This window comes from Neofelis nebulosa, chromosome 7, assembly GCF_028018385.1.
Source record: "Neofelis nebulosa isolate mNeoNeb1 chromosome 7, mNeoNeb1.pri, whole genome shotgun sequence".
Classification (NCBI taxonomy): Eukaryota; Metazoa; Chordata; class Mammalia; order Carnivora; family Felidae; genus Neofelis; species Neofelis nebulosa.
Window position 1 is genome coordinate 60,841,637 of NC_080788.1, and position 21,604 is coordinate 60,863,240.

Below are 21,604 nucleotides of genomic sequence, written 5' to 3' on the forward strand. Positions count from 1 at the left end.
TCTGACTGTGGAGGATCTTCAATATTTGGCAGAGATGTGTGCTCATTTTGAGCTATATTGTGATATCCCCCCCCCCCCCGATTCTGGTTGAGCTTCATATTATTGCAATGTAGCACCAAAAACCTGAATTTTTTAAAAAAGATCAAGTAGTGTGGAAAACGTGTAAGTTTGAAGACTGCACCTCACAGAGCTCAGGCAAAGACAATTTATGTTGGTATTTATATTGGTGGTGGTGAGCACATTATATGACACTTTAAAATGAAGTTTCCTGGGGCGCCTGGGTGGCTCCATCGGTTAAGTGTCCCACTTCAGCTCAGGTCATGATCTCACGGTCCGTGGGTTCGAGCCCCGCATCGGGCTCTGTGCTCAGCTCAGAGCCTGGAGGCTGCTTCGGATTCTGTGTCTCCCTCTCTCTCTGACCCTCCCCCATTCATGCTCTGTCTCTCTCTGTCTCAAAAATAAATAAACATTAAAAAAAAATTTTTTTAATAAAAAAAATAAAAAAATAAAATGAAGTCTCCTAAGAATAAAAGGAGCCATGACTACCTTTATGCTCTGGATATCCTTGACACCTAAAAGTAATGAGAATGGTGAGCTGGACCAACACAATCATCACAAAAAGGACCCGGGCCTGCAGAGAAATCAACGTTAATGTGAAACAGATACAGAGGTGCAACTTCATTTAAGGTTTTTAAAATGGCCTCATTAACAAAAGTGGAAATGACATCACTACCAGAAATAACTATATAAGAAAAGTATACGACCAAAGAGAATCAAAACAACTGATCCATCAAAAAAGAAAATTATAGATTGCCTCAGCATTACTCTTTCAGAATTTGGATAGTTAGACCCATATTGAAACATGGTAGTTTTATAGTTATGCGAAGTGATCAAATTAAAACAGTCCACCTTCACTGTACCCGAAGTACAATATGTTTTATAAGAATAAAGAAAAACAGTGCACAGTGCACTGCAGGCTGAGTGAACTGAGACTGCAGTTTCTTTAGCTTTCTCCAACAAGACAGCATTCACTTGGAGATTAACTCACAGTGAAGAGACATAATCTAGGTTCTTGTTTCTCAAAGTATGGTGGACCCCAGATCATCATTGGGATCCCCCTGTGCCTGTTGGCAATGCAGAATCTCAGGCACTATCTCAGCCCTACTAAATCAGAACCTGTCTCTTACTCATGTTCCCTGGTGACTCAGAAGTACATCAAAGTTTTCAAAGCTGGATCTAGGTGACAATTAAAGATCCCCAAAGAAAAATAAATGACACACAAAAAACTTGTAAAAATGAGATACAAATGCTAATTAGTCATATTTCTAAAAAGCTTAATCACACAAGTAATAAAAGTAAATTAAAATAATAATAAATTTACATTGTAAGTCTGTGAAGATATATAGTAAAGCTATATATGTCTGGAAGGTGAAATTAAAAGAGGCTTGAATTTTCTTCTCAACACTGTAGAGTGTGTCTTTTGTCGTGTTTTTTGTCAGTACCTGGGACAGGTGAGATCTAAGGGAAAAAGAGGATACATTGCCAAGCTTCTCTGGAAGACAATTTAACAGTGCATATGAAAAACTTTTTTTTTTTTAATTTTTTAAGACTATTTTAAAAATACCCTTTTATTCATCCAAGAAATATTTATCTGGGGGCCTACTCTGTGTTAGGCATCAGACAGACAAAGACCCCTGCCCTCATGGAGATTATATTTTAATGAGGGAAGATAGATGAAAAATGATGAATTTAATAAATAATTTGTGTAATTATATAAGAAAGTATAAAGAGTAATGTGTCCACTCTTTTATCTAACAATTCACTTCTAGGAATTTATCCCAAAAAACTAATATAGTTTTTAGTTGCAAGCAGCATTTATATAGTAGAGGGAAATATTGGAACCAAATGTCCAACAAGAGGTAAATGGCTAAGTAAAGGTATATTTATGACAAAAAACATGATGTTATAAAATGTAAGTTGATGTCAGAAAATAGTCATAACAAATTCATTAGTGGAAAAAAAATTAGCAAAAGAGAATAGAAATTACCTTTTTATATTAAAGACTCATATACAAAATTTATATGAGAAAAAAAGAGTATCATAATGACAAATACAATGGCTATAATAGGTAGTATGATGAGTAATGTGGGCTGGTTTTACTTTATTTCTAAATTTTCCAAGTTTTCTACATTAAGCATATATTATTTATGTAGAAATAAATATTATTTTTAAAAGATCCTTAATCCAATTTTATGCAGTTCCTGTAGTTCCCTTAGTTATCCTGGTTTTATGGTAGTGGTTAGAACCAGGTTCCCAAACAGGTATTAGTTGTCAATGCCTCTGCTTCTTTTAATTCAAATCAACTTTAAAGAATTTCATTCTTCTAGACAAACAACTTAGTTTTATTGATCCATCTTTCTCATTACATGATTATATGACGACTTTGGACCTACCACTAGATTGGACCGAATCTAATCTCAAGTTGAATTTACTTACCACGATGCCATGGTCAGTAAGGAGAATAAATGATGCCAGGGGATCAAATCTGAGATGAATACCCTCTTGAAGAGAAAATATGTGGTGAACACTCTTACTTCTCCCAGCAGAATCCTAGTTATAAGGAAAGCAGAGAAGTGACTCTTAGGCACATTTAAATATGTACAATGTTCCAAGATTAAGTTTCCAGTAACTTTTGTCAGTTATCTCTGACAAAGCTACATTTTTTCATTTATTTTTGCTTCTTCCTATAAGCACTTTAAATATAACTTATTTTAATGCCTGTAATTCTAGATTTAAATTGGGAATATCAGCATGTACTCACAATGTATTTTCTCTTAAAGAAAAATATGTATTTTCCCTCTGCTCACTGAAAAGGCCTAAAAATAGTAACAACCCCAAAGCAATGATCTAGCTGAGTTAGTGCCCAGATTGTAGTCTCAAAAATAAAATTTCTCACTATAAGGAAATAGTTGATTCCAGTTCTTTTTCTTTTATTTTTTAAGTTTATTTATTTATTGTGTGTGTGTGTATGTGACATTGGGAGTGCTGGAGAGTGGCAGAGAGAGAGAGGGAGAGAGAATCCCAAGCAGGCTCCTCCCTGTCAGCATAGAGCCAGATGCAGGGCTCGAACTGCCAAACAGTGAGATCATGACCTGAGCCAAAACCAGGAGTGGAATGCTTCACTGAATGAGCCAACCAGGCACCCCTGATTCCAGTCCTCAAACAAGAAATACACAGGAAGAGTTTAGAATATCTTCATGCCAGAGAGTAAGAAAACTAACAAAGACTACTAGGATTTTATCAAAGTACTTAGTGGTCAACCTGGAAAGGCTCCCACTAACCAAAGTTGGAATAATTTGAGCATTAACAAGAATAAATGCAATGGATTGAAACATACCAGATATATATAAATATATATATATATTTTTAAACCTTGAATTCATAATGATGCTGAATGTAAAAGATAATTTTGGTTGCCTTTGGAAGATGCTAGAAAAGCAACTCATTACCTTTAAAACTGGTTTAGAAAAGGGAGGGTGGGGGGAAGAATTTAGAATGTAACCCACCTTTCCCTATGGACTTCTAGATCTTTTCTTTAGGGAACCATTCAAATTAATACTAATTTTACAAGGAGTGGCAATTTGAATACCACCATTTTATAACTCTAATGAAATAATGGATCTACATTTCATCTAGACCAAGGCCATCAACAGCTGCTAGAAATCCTTCAGTGAAAAGCTGATTAGGTACTTCATAATGAGTGGAGGGAGAAGCCAGCAGTGTGCTCAAGCTGGCTTGACAGGCTCACAAAAGCCAACTGTTAAATTTTCAGGAAATTTGCAGGCCAGATGACATGTTAGTAGCTTAAAACCAGCTATGGTAAAAATATTTATACTATGGAAATTGGAATAAATCAGAGAAATATTACAAATCAGGGTTCCTCCTTCATACCTGCCCCAGGCTGGTTGTTAGTTATTTATCAACATAACAGTTGCTGGATAAAGTTAACAACACCTGAATAAAATGGCCAATCTTAACAATACTAAAAGAGAGAAACCAGGTCTCATAGGCTTCTGATAAAAGCATAAAACATCAGGGGTGCCTGGATGGCTCTGTTGGTTAAGCATCCAACTTCCACTCAGTTCATGATCTCCCGGCCTGCAAGTTTGAGTCCTGTGTTGGGTTCTGTGCTGACAGCTCAGAGCCTAGAGCCTGCTCTGTATTTTGTGTCTCCCTCTCTCTGCCCCACCCCCATTTGCGAGCGTGCACGTTCTCTCTCTCAAAAACAAATAACCGTTAAAAAAACTTTTTTAAAAAAAGCATAAAACACCAAATGAAGTATTCCTGCCATAAAACAGACTCAAATGTGATCAACCCCTAAATCTAACTACCAGTTATAGAAACTAGAGGGGATGGAGGAACATGCTGAATGATACATGAATGTAAACAGCCAAAATCTAGAATAGAGGAAACTCTACAGGATAGAAGATCCAGTTTCCAAAGCAAAGAAATCGTAAGGAAAAATAAAAAATAACAAGGAGATAAGAGAGGGGAACCTGTAGATGAAAAAAGAACTCAAGAGACAAATCAGCTAAATTCAGGATTTGAGCCTTGTCTAAATTCTGATTTGAGCCAACCAAATACAATATATATATTCACATATATATGATTAATTGGGAAAACTGAACACAGGCTGGATAGTTTGATATTAAGGAATTACTATAGATTTTTCAGGTGTGTTATGGTATTATGGTTACATTAAAAAATAATTCTTATCTTTTAGGGACACATGCTGTCATGTTACAGATAGAATACTATCATGGTGTAGGGAGGAGTAAAGTAGGTGGGGTATAGATGAAATAAGATTGGTCATGAGTTGATAACTGTTGAAGTCAGCTAATGGATACATGGGAATTCATTATAGTATTATCTCTTGCATATATTTAAAAATTTTCCCATCATAAAAAAGTTTTAAAATAGCAAAAAGAACTTGCACTCATGTTTATCAAACTTTTATTGCTCAAAATGTTCTTATTTTAAGTTACAAGTTGTTTTAAAGCCCAAGTTTTCTTTAATTTAGAGATTTCTGGAGTCTATTCTTTCAGTTGGCAAAGTAGGCACAATAATCTAAACTTCTGATTCTCAAACTTTAGTGCACATTGGAATCACCTGGATGGACTGTTGAAACAGATTGTTGGGTCCCATGTCCAGAATTTGATTCAGAGGTTTGGTATGGGACATGAAAGTTTTTTCTTTTCTTTTTTTTTTTTTTAAATTTTTCACATTTACTTATTTTTGAGAGAGAGAGACAGACAGACAGAGTGCAAGCAGGGGAGGGGCAGAGAGAGAGGGAGACACAGAATCAGAAACAGGCTCCAGGCTCTGAGTTGTCAGCACAGAGCATGACGCAGGCTGAACCCACAAACCGTGAGATCATGACCTGAGCTGAAGTCAGACGCTTAACCAACTGAGCCACCCAGGCGCCCAGGGAGTTTACATTTCTAACAAGTTCCTAGGTGGTGCTGATGCTACTAATTCAGGAACCACACTAAGAAGTGATCTAAAGGTCTAATCGGTACTAGGCTAATCTTTTAACTAATCTATAACAGATCAGTGGTTTCCTGGAAATGAGGGTAGAAGGAAGACAGCTGCAAAAGAACACAAGAAAACTTCTGAGGGTGATATATTGTATTGATTGTAGTAATGGTCAAGGAAGTCACCAAATTATTCTCTTTAAATATATAGAGTTTTTTTTGTATATGAATTATACCTCAATAAGAAATATTAAAGATATAAAATGTATATTTAATTTCATATTTTTACTAAGGATTTAACTAAGCAGCCAGAAACGTTTCAGGGAACATGAGCTATGTTTTTTTTCCTCAAAACACTATAGAAGCTGGGGTTCTGAGGCAATCCAAGGATTAGGGGATTCTTCACTCCTACAGTGAGGTCTTCTATGGCCACTCCTACTTCTCTTGCCTAATTGTAAAGACAGGGAATAATTTATTCTAGGTACCTCAGGTTTTTTCTTGTACCTCAGGTTTTCTTTAAATGATCCAACTTCTAGTAGGAAGGACATTAAGAGTTCATCCCAGGAGCACCTAGATGGCTCAGTCAGTTAAGCATCTGACTCTTGATTTCAGCTCAGGTCATGATATCACAATTCGTGAGATGGAGCCCTGTGCCCAGCTACATGCTGACAGTGCTGAACCTGCTTGGGGTTTTCTCTCTCTGCCCTTCCCCTGCTCTCTCTCTCTCAAAATAAATTTTTCAAAAACTTAAAAAAAAAAAAAAAAGAGTTCATCCAAGCCATCAGTCCCTTCCACATTCTCCCTATGAGTTTCTTCTTCCTCCTAAGCACAACACTTCAAAGATGGGTGGCATTGCAAAATGCCTTTTCTTGTTTTACTCCTCTATGAATTGGGGATAAAACTACCCACCATATAGGATTGCTATATGGATTAAGTAAAAAACTCCAAGTGTCCAGCATCTCCTTAAAAGAGCTCAGTAAATAGCTCCTCCCTATTCAAAATCCTTCTCTGCGACACACACAAAAGATAATGAAAAGGGAAGCCTGGGTAGCTCAGTCAGTTAAGCATCTGATTTCGGCTCAGGTCAATGATCTCACAGTTTGTGAATTTGAGACCTGCATCGGGCTCTGTGCTGACAGCTCAGAGCCTAGAGCCTGCTTCAGATTCTGTGTCTCCCTCTCTCTGTGCCGCTCCACTCTCAAAAATAAGTAAACGTTAAAAAATTTTTTTAAAAAGATAATGAAAATAATTACATGTGTTTCCTGAAGGATTACATAGTAATCTTCAAACTAAGACTTAACATTAGAGATGAAATAGTTAAAAACTGTCATCAAATCATGAAATTGTAGGATTTTTTTTTCAGAAACTAATTCCTAAGCACAGTCTATCCCCTCAAGAATTTCACAGTGTTGATGAAAGTGATCTTTTTTTGGTAACTGTGACCACTTCCTACTTTGGCAGGTGCTGGTGAATTAAATGCCCCCTAGCTGAATTGGAATAGACATAGGCAGACTGTTACTACATATACTATCAGTGTATACTCCCCAAATAAACAAAAAAATTCTCTGATGCCTTGAAAATCCTCGGGGCGCCTGGGTGGCGCAGTCGGTTAAGCGTCCGACTTCAGCCAGGTCACGATCTCGCGGTCCGTGAGTTCGAGCCCCGCGTCAGGCTCTGGGCTGATGGCTCGGAGCCTGGAGCCTGTTTCCGATTCTGTGTCTCCCTCTCTCTCTGCCCCTCCCCCGTTCATGCTCTGTCTCTCTCTGTCCCAAAAATAAATAAAAAATGTTGAAAAAAAAAAATTTAAAAAAAAAAAAAAAAAAAAAAAAAGAAAATCCTCTATCCTAGAGCTTTCAAAACAGTGACAAATTTTCCTGTACTTGGAGACAGCAAGCAAATGCATGGATACATAAATCCGTGTTTTCCGACTTACTCTATTATCTTTGGGTATGTTGGGGAATTTGCTCCCATTACCAAAAGACTCTGGCCAAAGTTGAAAAGAATGGTTTCCTGTGGTTCAGAAATGGGGAGACTATGGCCAGGAGTTGCACATTGATGAGTCCATTTTTTTGTCTAACAGAATTATTCCTGAGTGCCCATTTTCAGAATACACTAAATCTAGTGTATTCAAATTTTTAATTAACTTAGTTTCATCTCTATCAATTGACTGGGGGAAAAAAAAAAACCCACATCAGAGCTTAGTGTGGTTGCAGCCAAATCATTTATATAGTAAGTTGAAAATTACTAACTTACCTGGACAATTACTTCTATGTTATGTGTCCCATTACTGTAGTTTCTTGGGTTCCACTTCAGTATGAAAATAGGACCAGACAAATGAATAGCTTGCCCTAAATGGATTCCATCAATCTTAACTGTGACAGAAGTAATGGAGGATAAGGAAAAAGCCAAGACTCTAAAATGAGAAAATACATAAGCATGTGGTTTTAGAGACTTATCACTATACTTAGAAAGGAGAATAACCCTATTATAACCTGAAATTATATAAATGTAGGCAGAACCATCACACTGTATAACCATTCGTATGACTGCTAGTCCCAAGATCTAGTGGCTTTCTGAATCATGGCTCTTGGAGTTGTGTAACTAAGCAAACCTGAGTTGGTGAGAAGCTAGAAACTATTCTTGTATGTTTTAGGAAGGAAAATCAATTTTCTTTTGACAAATAAATCTGCAGTAGATCCCAAGTTCTTTCTGAATAAACTGCTTGAAGTCCTGGTTTTTCATATAGGAAAAGAATATTGGTTAGACATCTCAATTTGTTAATCCAATGTTAATCCTACATCCACTCATTTGATTCCCAGTGTTATCTGCCCAAAGGAAACAATGTCATAAACAGAGCTAAGGCTACCAGGCCCTTTCAGAGAATATGATGTCTAAATCAGATGTCCAACTCCTATCCAAAAAACCTGACTGAGAGATATAGATTTCACGTCACTACTGACCAAAAATCAATCTATCAATCAATGATACCATTTTTTCCAGATTAATTAGTACATCTTTTAAAAGTACAATATCCAAAAATGATAAGAGTGCTGTGAAACTGGAACTCACATTGCCTGGTAACATTATAAATTAGTATATCTGTTTTAAAAAGTAATTGGGTACCTTATGCACTGCTGGTGGGAATGTAAAATGGTACAGCCGCTATGGAAACTGTATGGTGGTTCCTCAAAAAATTAAACATATAATTACCATGAGATCCAGCAATTCCATGTCTAGATATATTCCCAAAAGAAATGAAAGCAGGGATTTGACAGAGTATAGCCCTGTTCATAGTAGCATTATTCACAACAGCCAAAAGGTGAAAGCATAAGTGTCTATCAACAGATGAATAAACAAAATGTGATATATACACACAATGGAATATTAGCCTTAAAAAGCAAAAAAAATTCTGACACACTCTACGAGAGGGAGGAACCCTTAGGGCATTATGTTAAAGAAGCCAGTCACAAAAGGACAAATACTGTATGAGTCCCCTTAAATGAGGTTCCTAGAGTTGTCAAATTCATAGAGACATGGGGCGCCTGGGTGCCACAGTCGGTTAAGCGTCCGACTTCAGCCAGGTCACGATCTCGCGGTCCGTGAGTTCGAGCCCCGCGTCAGGCTCTGGGCTGATGGCTCGGAGCCTGGAGCCTGTTTCCGATTCTGTGTCTCCCTCTCTCTCTGCCCCTCCCCCGTTCATGCTCTGTCTCTCTCTGTCCCAAAATAAATAAAAAACGTTGAAAAAAAAATTAAAAAAAAAAAATTCATAGAGACAGACAGTAGAACGGTGACTTCCACGAGCTGGGGAAAGGGGGAAATCGGGAGTTATTGCTAGATGGGTACAGAGTTTCAGTTTTGGAAGATAAAAGTTCTGATGATGAATGGTGGTGATAGTTGTACAATATCAATGTACTTAATGCCATTGAACTGTATACCTAAAAACCAGTAAAATGGTAAATTTTATGTTACATATATTTTGCTGCATTTTTTTAAAAAGAATAATGATTTTAGTTGCCAAAAAAAAAAAAAAAGTAATTGAATAGTGATTATCAATAGTCTTAAGGGAATTCATATTTTCACCTAGAATTCCACTTCTAGAACTTTAGCTAAAGAAATTATTCAAATGAGTGTTGCCTGGGTGCCTCAGTTAAGTGTCTGAATCTTGATTTCGGTTCAGGTCATGATCTCATGGTTCATGAGTTCAAGCCCTGTGTTGGGGTCTGTGTTGACAGCATGGAGCCTATTTGGGATTCTCTCTCTCCCTCTCTCTCTCTGCCCCTCCCCTGCTTCCACGCCTTCTTGCGCGCGCTCTCTCTCTCTCTCTCTCTCTCTCTCTCTCAAAAATAAACAAATAGGGGCGCCTGGGTGGCTCAGTCGGTTGAGGAACCGACTTCGGCTCAGGTCATGATCTCACAGTTTGTGAGTTCAAGCCCTGCGTCGGGCTCTGTGCTGCCAGCTCAGAGCCTGGGGCCTGCTTCTGATTCCGTGTCTCCCTCTCTCTCTGACCCTCCCCCACTCATGCTCTGTCTCTCTCTGCCTCAGAAATAAATAAACATTAAAAAAAATAATAAAAATTAAAAAAAATAAACAAATAAACATTAAAAAAAAAGAAATTATTCAAATGAAGAAAAGAACCTACACACATCAGATGCTCATTCCCAAATTAGAAAAAAACATAAAGGTTCACCAATAAGAGAGGAAAATGGTTAGATAAATTGTGGTACATTCTCTCTCTTGAAAGAAAAAAAGTAGGAATTAGAACGGACTGTGCCCTACTATTACAATGATGGAAAAACATGCCTCGAAGAGCATGCCTGAGAAGAACTCAGAAATGTTAATAACAGCTCTATTTGGAGGGAAGGGGAGGGAAATATGATTACAGCAATGTAAAATGTGAAAATGAAATACACAAAAATTATAGTGGTAGGATTGTGGGTTTCTGGATTTTTTAAAAACTTTCAGCAGCTTAGGGGCATCTGGGTGGCTAGGTTGGTTACAGGTCCAACTCTTGATTTTGGCTCAGGTCATGATCTCATGGTTTGTGGGTTCAAGCCCCGCATCGGGCTCTGTCCTGAGAGCATGGAGCCTGCCTGGGGTTCTGTCTCCCTCTCTCTTTCTGCCCCTTTCCCACTTGCTTTCTATCTCTCAAAATAAATAAAAGTAAACTTAAATTTTTTTTTTCAGCAGCTTCAAAAATTATATATATTTTAACTGAATGGGAATTAAACAGTAAACATTTCCTTTATATAATGTTTACGTTGTTGAGAAAAATAAAGTGGGGCATCTCAGAGCTTTTACATAGGATTATAGTTGCACTCACTTATTCTCCATTAATATCAAACTGAAAGTAAATTCTGAAAAATTGCTACATACCTGATGTGTGTTGAATGAAGGAGTCTTTCCAGTGGTTCATGTGTAGCACAACTATATAGGAGTGACTTAGGATTAGTGATAAGAACCACAGGCCAGTCGCCAAAGATCAAATCTGCAAAGCTAAAGAGGTCATGATCAAAGGCAAAGATCCGGTACCTAGAGACCAGAAGACAAAAAGTAATTTAGTCACTTCATATTATAAGAGGGCATGAAGGTTATACACAAAACAAATGTAAAAATATAAAACTATACTTTGAGATCATGAACTTGAATGCAAAGTAAATTAACACTGTGTTTCTGTCCTTCTTCCCTTGCTCTGACCACTTTATACCTCATATTAGTCACAAATGGGATGTGAGTGAAGAAATGAATTTAACTGTGCCTTTGGAACAATGCCTCGTACATAGCATGCACTCTTTCATTTTTAAATAAATGCTTGTTAAATTAATTCATTTAATTTCTATACTTTAAGACTGTTTTGAACCTAAGACATCATCATAAGCTAATACTTGATACTCTTCATCTCTTCAAAAATGCTAATGTTAACACAAACACAACTAGAAACGCTTCAATCTTCTTTTAAACCTTTATTTCTATAATTTCAAGGAAATTTAACCGAAGTTGTTTTGGTTTTCTGAATGCATGGTGAAAGGTATAAATATTCATTAAAGAATAGCCAAAATTTTATATTTTGTACTTTTAAAACTGAGAAGAGAAATGATTAACTATGGCAGAAACAATAGTGCTCACCAAATACTCCACGTGCTCCCCTGCATTTCCCAGTCTCCCTGGTATTAGGTTGGGACCATGTGACTAGTTCTGGTCAATGGGCTGTGAACAGAAGTGACATGTATCACACTTCTGGTCCAAAGTACTTTAAGAGTGGGTCTGATTCTCCATGCTCTCTTCCCTGCACTGGAACTGAGATATTGAGATAGTGGCATTATAAGACAGATGAAGTCTGAATCCTTGAGTCACCCCACGGAAGAGAAATGCCTTGACTCACACCAGATTTACATAAATGAAAAAATAACATCTGTTGTTATGTAAAGCCACTGATATTGTCTAGATTTATTTGTATCCATAACAAAGCCTAGCCTAATATTACTAACATACTTTTAAAAACTCTTCTATTGTACTAATACAATTTAAATGTTTATAAGGCAGGTATAGGTTAGGTCCTTTAGTAAAACTCCAGATAAAACCCCAGGGTTGGAACACAGGAGAGCAGGTGGGAAAAGAAAGAGAGGAAATGGTTTCATAATATTACTTAACTTGTAACTGTAGCATTTATAAGAAATAAATAAGCTGATCAAGGGTGAGGAAAGCTATCTGGTAAGAGGCAATCCCAGCCCAGCCTACAACCTCACAGTCATGAATAGACAGGCCTTAACTCACAGTAATTACAGTTGCCAAATAATTACAGGCTTCAAGCATAGCTCTTAGTTTCTAGTGGAGCCAAGTGAAATGAATAAGTACCTTCCAAGATGTAAAGCTATCTTTTTATTAATGGAAGTAGTTAAAAATAGAAAAATAACATATTCAGCTCAACAAATATTTATTTAGTGCCTAATATCTTCAGAGAACTGAGCCTGAATAAATTAAACAGCAACTGATAATAATTAAACAATGAGATGATATTCGTCTATATTTAAACTATTGTACTTATTCTCAAAATATATAGTCAGTTCTTTTCTATATACATTTAACGATACTATATGCTTTTGATAAACAAGTTATGTTTTCTCAAAGAAAGACTTTTATCTTTATAAAACCAACTATCATGTATCTGAAGAACTTATATCACTAACATCTTATAGTAATAACTAGAAAAGGTAGATATAAAATTCAGGAGGAAAAGTGTTACATTTTCAGTTCTAGTGTTTCTCAAAGTGTGGTCCAAAGAGCTCCTGGTGGGCTTTAAAAAAATTCAGTTTCTTGCAGTTCTAGACCAACACAAATTCTCTACAGATAGGGCCTCAAAATTTTAATTTTCAATAAGCTTCTCCATAATCCTTGAGCACACAAGAGTTTGAGAACTATTTCCTAATGGATGCATCTTAAAAACCCAATGTAACATAGTGATGGCAAGCATAACTGTTACAACAAGGTTTTTGCATATCAACATACATAATATATATATTACTTTAAAAATTTAGAGCTATCAGGGTGTCAGGGTAGCTCAGTGGGTTGGGCATCTGGCTCTTGGTTTTGGCTCGGGGCATGGTCTCAAGGTTCGTGGGTTGCTGAGAGCACAAAGCTTGCTTGGGATTCTGACTCTCTCTCTCTCTCTCTCTCTCTCTCTCTCTCTCTCTCTCTCTCCCCCTCCCCCATGCATGTGCACTCTCTCCCTCTCCAAATAAATAAATAAGCATTAAAAAAACAAAACAAAAACAAAACTTAGAACTATCACAAGTTTTTCCTTAACTGGGATCACCCATGATAGCAATAAGAAACCTATCATTGCTTTATCAAGACTTACATGTGTAAGGTTTATTTTGTGGGATAGTTCCCTTACCTTCTGTTATCCTTCCAGTCTCCCACCTCAAGTTCCAAAGTGCCCTGGAGGTGACGAGTGTGCAAAACAGGCATCAGTCCGCCTAGTGTATGGAGGTGCCCACACAAATACGCTGTAGCTGAACTAACCAATGAAAAATAAATGGAATAAATGAGCAGATAACTTGTGGTGCCAAACTAATAAAAAGACCTCTTTCAGGAAAGCAAGATGGGATGAGTAACATAAAAGAATTACAAATAATTAATTTTGATTTTGGAATCCTGCCTCACCTCATTATTGACCGAATTCCTGGTGATGGAGAAAGGATAGTGGATGTTGTATAGTGTCCGAACCAAATACTGTGATTGCTTCGACTACTTTCCTTAACGAGTAATAGAAGTTCCTCCATCCGTTTCTGAAATGGGAGAAAAACAGAAGGATCTTTAATTAGGGCTCAGGCTGAAATGTATAGATTAAGCATCTCCCTTGGAGTTTTTTTTTTTTTAATTTTTTTTTCAACTTTTTTTTTTTTTTTTTTTTTTTTAAATTTATTTTTGGGACAGAGAAGAGACAGAGCATGAATGGGGGAGGGGCAGAGAGAGAGGGAGACACAGAATCGGAAACAGGCTCCAGGCTCCGAGCCATCAGCCCAGAGCCTGACGCGGGGCTCGAACTCACAGACCGCGAGATCGTGACCTGGCTGAAGTCGGACGCTTAACCGACTGCACCACCCAGGCGCCCCTGGAGTTTTATAAGTATATTATGTCTAGGGCTTAAACCCTACTAATTAATGACCTGTATGGTCCTGTTTTAAACTGTTTTCACATACACTATAATTCATTTGGTCCTAAAAATACATCTATGCTAGGGTGCCTGGGTGGCCCAGTCAGTTAAGGGTTCAACTCTTGATTTCAGCTTGGGTCATGATCTCACGGTTTGTGAGTTTGAGCCCTGCATGGGCCCCATGCTGACAGCATGAGGCCTGCTTGGGATTCTCTCTCTCCATCTCTCTCTGCCCCTTCCCTGCTCTCATGCACACATGAGTGCACTCTCTCTCTCAAAATAAATAAATAAACATTAAAAAAAAATAACTCTATGCTAAGTAGGGCAGGTGTTATCCCCATTTGATGGATAAGGAAATTGAGAAGAATAATCTTTAAATTACCTAAGTTTCTTTCTTTTTTATGATAAATTTCTTTATAGAAATAAAAAAAGAACCTCTAATCTTTCAGCCCTGTATACTACATTGCAATTAATAAGGAGGATCTTGAGGGGGCACCTGGGTGGCTTAGTCGGTTGAATGTCTGACTCTTGATTTCGGTTCAGGTCATAACCTCACAGTTCGTGGGAAAAAGCCCTATGTTGGGCTCCATGCTGACAATGAAGAGCATGACTGGGATTCTCTCACTCTCTCTGCTCCTCCCCAGCTTGAGTGCTTGTACTCTCTCTCTCTCTCTCTGTCTCAAAAATAAAATCAATAAACTTAAAAAAAAAAAAAGAGGATCTTGAAACTAAACTTCTAAAATAAGATGTACATATGTCCACAAAAAGCCTTATACCTAAATGTTCAAAACGGTTCTACTCAGGATAGCCAAAATCTAGAAACCATCAGTATATCCAAACAACAGAGTGCTATGCAGCAACAGGAAAAGAGCTATTCGAACACACAATAGTATGGATGAGTCTCAAAAACATTATACTGAGCAAAAGAAGCTATACACGAGTAATACTGTATGATTTCATTTACATAAAATTCTAGGGGCGCCTGGGTGGCTTAGTTGGTTAAGCATCTGACTTCCGCTCAGGTCATGATCTCATGGTTTGTGGGTTCAGCCTGCATCATGCTCTGTGCTGACAGCTCAGAGCCTGGAGCCTGCTTCAAATTGTGTGTCTCCCTCTCTCTCTGCCCCTCCCCTGCTTGCACTCTGTCTCTCTCTCTCTCTCTCTCAAAAAAAAAACATTATAATAAAATTTTTAAGAAGACTAAAAAATAAATTCTAGAACAAACAAAACTAATCTATACTGACAGAAAACCAATCAGTGGTTCCCTAGGATTGGGGTGAAGACTGACTATACAACTTCCTGGGATGATAGAAATGTTCTATCTTGATTGTGGTGATAGTTATACAAGTATATACACTTGTCAAAATTCTTCAAACTCTTTAAATGAGTGCATTTTATTATATGTAAATCATCCCTCATCAAGTTTATATCAAATATAATGTGTACATGTATAAATATGAGTGAATGATCTGTAAAGTGCTTACAGCAATGAATTCCTGGGCTGTACCTTCAGGGTTTCTAATTAATAAGTCTCTGCATTTTATAAGACTCCAACTGATTTTCATGCAGACCTGATGTTTGAATATCTTAAAAAACATTAAGGAGTAGGCTTTGATAATTGCAAGATAACAAAATATACCTTCATTAAATAAAATGCCTACTAGAAAACAATGCATTGCACAATATTCTGTTCACTTGATTTCAAGCTCTTCTGAATCCTCATATCACTCTGAATGTCCTTCAGCACTTAGCAAATTCTGCCCTTATTGTAGTTATTTCTGCACTAGCCTTATGCCCCTCTGCTAGATTAAATATTCTGAGATGAAGGACTTGACCTTTTGTATTCTTACATATGAGCACATTTATCTTGCATGTGGGCATGTGCTCATTAATGAGTAGACATTTGTTGTACTAAGAAATAATGAGAGGGGCGCCTGGGTGGCTCAGTCGGTTAAGCGGCCGACTTCGGCTCAGGCCATGATCTCGTGGTCCGTGAGTTTGAGCCCCGCGTCAGGCTCTGTGCTGACAGCTCAGAGCCTGGAGCCTGTTTCGGATTCTGTGTCTCCCTCTCTCTGACCCTCCCCTGTTCATGCTGTGTCTCTCCCTGTCTCAAAAATAAGTAAAACGTTAAAAAAAAAAAAAAAGAAATAATGAGAGTTTCTCACATGTGATCTTCCAGACACTTTTAATCTAGCAACAGTTTTCATCTAACTTACAAAAAAAATACTTTAAAAGAAACTTATTTACTTCAACGGTTGCCCTTCTCCTATTAAAAAAAAAAATACAGACCATTAGTTAGAAATGGCAACTATGGGGATTTAGGAATATACCATATAGTATAAAAGCTGTATGCCCTACACCTTGCAAAGTGCATGTTGCTCTTAGTACATATTTAATAAATGTCTACTGAATTATATAAAATGTGAGGTACTTCTTTGCCAGATTTTGGGATAGGGATAGCAATGAACAGGATAGCGATGACAGTGCTAAAGTAGCCAGTGATTTCTTCTAGCCATACTTGTAATCACAGTAAATGTTTTTTTCAAGAATTTCTTGATTAGAATTTGTTTACCTAGGATAGTTTGAAGAGAGCCACATGTATCCAAGAAAAAAAATAGGTTAGCTACAAAGGGAAGTGAGATTTTTACTGTACCTCATCTAAAATTCCAAAGAAATTATAGGGTCTCTTGGGCCCTGGATTTTGGGTGGCATCCAAAGAGATGAAAGAATAGTTGCCAAAGGGAGTACTGTGGACATAATGGAAAGAGCCATCCCTACGTACGGCAGAATATTTCCTAAAAAATACAAGACAGGAAAGTTTTAATGCAATCACAAAAAGAATGAGTTTAAATTCCTTCCCTTGTATCACACAATATTTTGCCTCCCTTTGAAAAGAAAATTTCCTGATCAACAGAGAAATACACTAAACTAGATCTGCAATAAACTGATTAAAAGAAATTTTAAAGTTTTTCCCATTGTCTACAAAGATTCAAGCAATCTAATTAATCAATAACCAAACAAAAGGTCATCAAGCAAAGCAGAGAAGTAGGTAGCTATTTTAGGCAGTTAGAAAGAGATCAATTAGAATCCAGCAAAATGGTATTTACCATTCATTGAAACATTTAGTAAGAAACTACTAAGTACCTAGGAGAATTCTTGGTGTAATGAGATACAAAAGGTGTTTACATCTTGAAACAGGACTACAGAAGTTTAACTCACAATAAAGCCTTGCAAAGATGAAGTCATCAAGCCAGGAGAAAAATGTTAGTTAGGTCTGGGTCAGTAAATCTTTTTCAGTTCCTAAAAATGTATTGGTAACATACACAGGGCACACATTCAGTAATCAAAGTCCTCACTACCTAAGTATCAACAGTGTTCAGGTGTCCATAAGGTTGGAAAGTAAAGAGCAGGGGGAATGTACAAAGAACAGAAACTCATTAAGATTTGTTGAATGAACATGAAGGAAGGTATAGATTGCATTGGGGACATATTTATATTACTCAAATGTCAAAATGTTATAAGAAAATAGGTAAGTGTCTTATATGACACTTTACCTAAAAGCACGAATAGAAAATACAAATAGGCTTCTGAAACAATGTGTTATCAGAAAGCTATATTTGAGCCACAACAGTCATCAAATATATCATAAAATAAATATATTGTCATACATATTATAATTAATAGTCAATTAGTTCTATCGCCTCTCTTCTTGGTATTTTTAAATTTTCTATATTGGGGGTTTTTTCCTCATTAAAATTTTTATTTGTATTTTTCCTGCTTAATTTGTTTTCAGAGTTATTCTGTAGGATCTTATCATTTCACATATGTTGCTTCATTTCCTACATTTTTAACATATTACAATCCAACTATCTAAAAATAAACTCCACTATTTGAAAGCAGAGGTTAAAATATATGATACCTATTAACATTTTCTAAATGCTGGATTCTGGCATTCTCTGGGACATTTTTTTTTTTTTTTTTTTTTTTTTTTTTTTTTTTTTAATTTTTATTTTTGGGACAGAGAGAGACAGAGCATGAACGGGGGAGGGGCAGAGAGAGAGGGAGACACAGAATCGGAAACAGGCTCCAGGCTCCGAGCCATCAGCCCAGAGCCTGACGCGGGGCTCGAACTCACGGACCGCGAGATCGTGACCTGGCTGAAGTCGGACGCTTAACCGACTGCGCCACCCAGGCGCCCCTCTCTGGGACATTTTTAAAATCAAGATTTAGCTTTAAGATTTTTTTTTTCCTTCAGTTTGATGTATCTGTAGTGTCTATTTCTCTGGCAAAATGCCATTTATTAAAAATTCAGATAAAGTTTGGGGTGCCTGGGTGATTAAGTCAGTTAAGTGTCCGACTTCAGGTCAGGTCATGATCTCATGGTTCGTGGGTGTGAGCCCCACATCAGGCTCTGTGCTGACAGCTCAGAGTCTGGAGGCTGCTTCAGATTCTGTGTCTCCCTCTCTCTTTACCCCTCCCCTGCTCATGTTCTGTCTCTGTCTCTCAAAGATAAATAAATGTTAAAAAAACATTCAGATAAAGTTTAGGTGTTTAGAAACAAAAACATAAAGGTAAGAAACTTTCAAGTGACTAAAATCCTCACTCTCCCGATAACAACCCTAAGTCCTGTTAATTCTTCTTTGAAAATGTTTCTTAGTTCATCTCCATAGTCACCATCAAAGATACAAACAGATAACAGAAAATTTTCATCTCTGACCTTTTCCTTCCTCACATTAACAAAAGAGGACAACTTCATTCTCCAAGTTATGTTGACTCTAATTACATGTTAGTTAACCAATGCTTTTTGACCTACCACCTTCTAGCTGATGTCATAATCATCATATCTATGTACTTTGTTAGATGGGTTTGTCTCCTATCACTTCAGGCCCTACCATATCATGACGGGACTATTATAGGACTCTCCTGTTTGCTCTACAAAACTCCAATCTCTCTCTTTTTTCCTTATTATCCCTATCTTTTTTCTTTTTTTGCTGTGTGATTGCCCTTTATAAAATATTATTTCATTATGTGACTTGTCTCCTTAGGAATCTGTACTGAATTATGAACCATTACTCAACACATCTAAATTTCTATACTTGTCACTTAAAATCTCCATAAATTGGCCCTAAGCTACCTACCCAATGTCATACCAGTCCTCAAAATGGTCCTTTATTCTGGTGATGCCAGTTTCCCTACTGTCCCTAAAAGTTCATTCTAGCTTTTAAAGCTCTGGGGTTTTACCTAAAATATACCCCCTGGGGAGCCTAAGTGGCTTAGTTGGTTAAGCAACTGACAGCTCAGGTCATGATCTCACAGTTTGTGAGTTCAAGCCCTGCATCAGGCTCCGCACTGCCAGGGCAGAGCTTGCTCGGGATTTTCACTCTCTCCTCTCTCTCTGCCCCTCTCCCAGGTGTGCTTTCTCTCTCAAAATAAATAAACTTTTTAAAAAAAATGTAAAAAAAAAAATACATATATATATATATATATATATATATTACACACACATACGTATACATACATATACATATATATCCCTTAAAATTTCTTACTTCTCCAAATGCTACCTATCTTTTAAGACTGAATGCACATTTTACTTCTTTTATAATGTCTTCTCTAACTTGCAACTAGTAGATACATAAGTTCTGGAGATCCAATGCACAGCATAGTAATTATAACCCACAATACTGTATTATAAATTTGGAAGTTACTAAGAGACTTGGGGCGCCTGGGTGGCTCGGTCGGTTAAGTAGCCAACTCTTGATTTTTGCTCAGATCATGATCTCACGGGTTCATGGGATCAAGCCCCACATCAGGCTCTGTGCTGACAATGTAGAGCCTGCTTGGGATTCTCTCTCTCCTTCTCTCTCTGCCTCTCTGTCAAAATAAATACATAAACTTAAAAAAAAAAAAGTCAATAAGAGACTAGATCTTAATTATTCTTATCACAAAAAAGAAATGATAATTATGTGTTGGTAATCAAATTATTAGCTAACTCTAAGGTAGTCATCATTCCACCATATATAAACGTATCACATAAACATGTTGTACATCTGAAACTTACACAGTGTTATATGTCAATTAAATCTCGATAATAAAATAAAATGAAGTCTCCTCTATGTCTGCCCTATGCTGACTTCTGCCCTTTCAGATTTCTCATAGTGATTATCATGTGTACCAAATAATCTAGCATTTCATCAGTCATCCCTTCATTGTTCTTTTCTAATTGTTTCCTAAACAATTCGTATCTCCCTTAACTGGACTTCCTTGAAGGTAGAGGCTACATTTTTTAATATTAGCTCTTGTATCTTTCACATTACCCAACTAATGATGGGCTCTCAATAAATTCTCACTACTTGAGTGATTGACATTGTAAGACAAAACTATCAAATACCCTGGAACTGAAAGTGAAATTACAACTAAAAGAAGCTCAACACATTGAAACTAGAGAACTGGTCTCTAACTTAAACAGCCTTTCACATTCACAGTCTTTTTCATATTCACAGCAGATAAAGAAAATTCTAATATTTCTATGGCATACTGGGACAAAAGGACAGAGCAGCCAGGGTGACCAACGATGCTCCTAGAGGCTGAGAGAATCAGTTTCTCAGTATCCCTAAAATCCACAGTACTCTAGTGACAAACTCTAACCTAAATGACTTCTGATGTATAGCATGGTGACTAGAGTCAAAAACACTCTTGTATATTTGAAAGTTGGTGAGAGTAGATTTTTAAAGTTTTTATCACAAGAAAAAAAAGTGTTTTAACTATGCGTAGTGATGGGTGTTAACTAGACTTATCGTGGTTACTATTTCACAATATACACAAACATCAAAATTTCATGTTGTACACCTGAAATGAATATAATGTTATATGTAAGTCATACCTAAGTAAAAAAAAAACCTAAAATTAAAAAAAACGACTTCTCCTATGGATCAATGGCAAAAAAAGTTTCTGTGAAATAGTGAAAGTATTTATTAGGCAATAAAAAAGCATTAAAGTGTATGAAATAAAAGGAATTAAAGAAAGAAAAAGGCTTGGGAGGAAAAAAAAAGAATTTAATCTGTCACTGAATACACAAAAATTCTATATTACCAGAGGGTCTTTAGATAAAATTTTGTCACTTAAAAAATGTTTTTACCCATTCATTGACTTGACTGCACCCTCCTTGTACTACCTCATGGTCTTCTGTTCATTACAGTACCTGTAATAATTCTCGGCACTCTCCAGACTTGCAATGTTGAATACATCTAATTAAAAAGAAAAGAACAAACATCATCTATATTAAAAAGGATGATACAAATATGTTAATGACTAAAACAAAATGGCAATACTTTCAATAACCCTTTAAATGCTAGAATGCCAATAAATTAGCTTGATAATTCTTAAATCTTGATAAAAGAATTCATACTATCTGGAA

The 21,604-nt window shown here is 36.8% G+C and overlaps 1 protein-coding gene across 6 annotated transcripts in view; it reads right to left on the reverse strand.

Annotated features, from left to right (window-relative positions):
- The window catches only part of TMEM62 (transmembrane protein 62), a 33,988-nt gene that overhangs the window by 7,508 nt on the left and 4,876 nt on the right, over window positions 1–21,604 (reverse strand). For 2 of the 6 annotated variants that reach the window (XM_058738001.1, XM_058738006.1), the window contains 8 exons: window positions 21,389–21,434; window positions 16,841–16,982; window positions 13,695–13,819; window positions 13,426–13,548; window positions 10,908–11,063; window positions 7,788–7,947; window positions 2,497–2,610; window positions 547–631 (listed from right to left, as the gene is read on the reverse strand). In XM_058738001.1, coding sequence (XP_058593984.1) covers window positions 547–631; window positions 2,497–2,610; window positions 7,788–7,947; window positions 10,908–11,063; window positions 13,426–13,548; window positions 13,695–13,819; window positions 16,841–16,982; window positions 21,389–21,434 — 951 coding nt within the window. Of the gene's footprint in view, window positions 1–546; window positions 632–2,496; window positions 2,611–7,787; window positions 7,948–10,907; window positions 11,064–13,425; window positions 13,549–13,694; window positions 13,820–16,840; window positions 16,983–18,904; window positions 19,574–21,325; window positions 21,435–21,604 lie in introns of those variants that run through there. The other 4 variants (XM_058738002.1, XM_058738003.1, XM_058738004.1 and 1 more) reach the window with 4 other exon arrangements.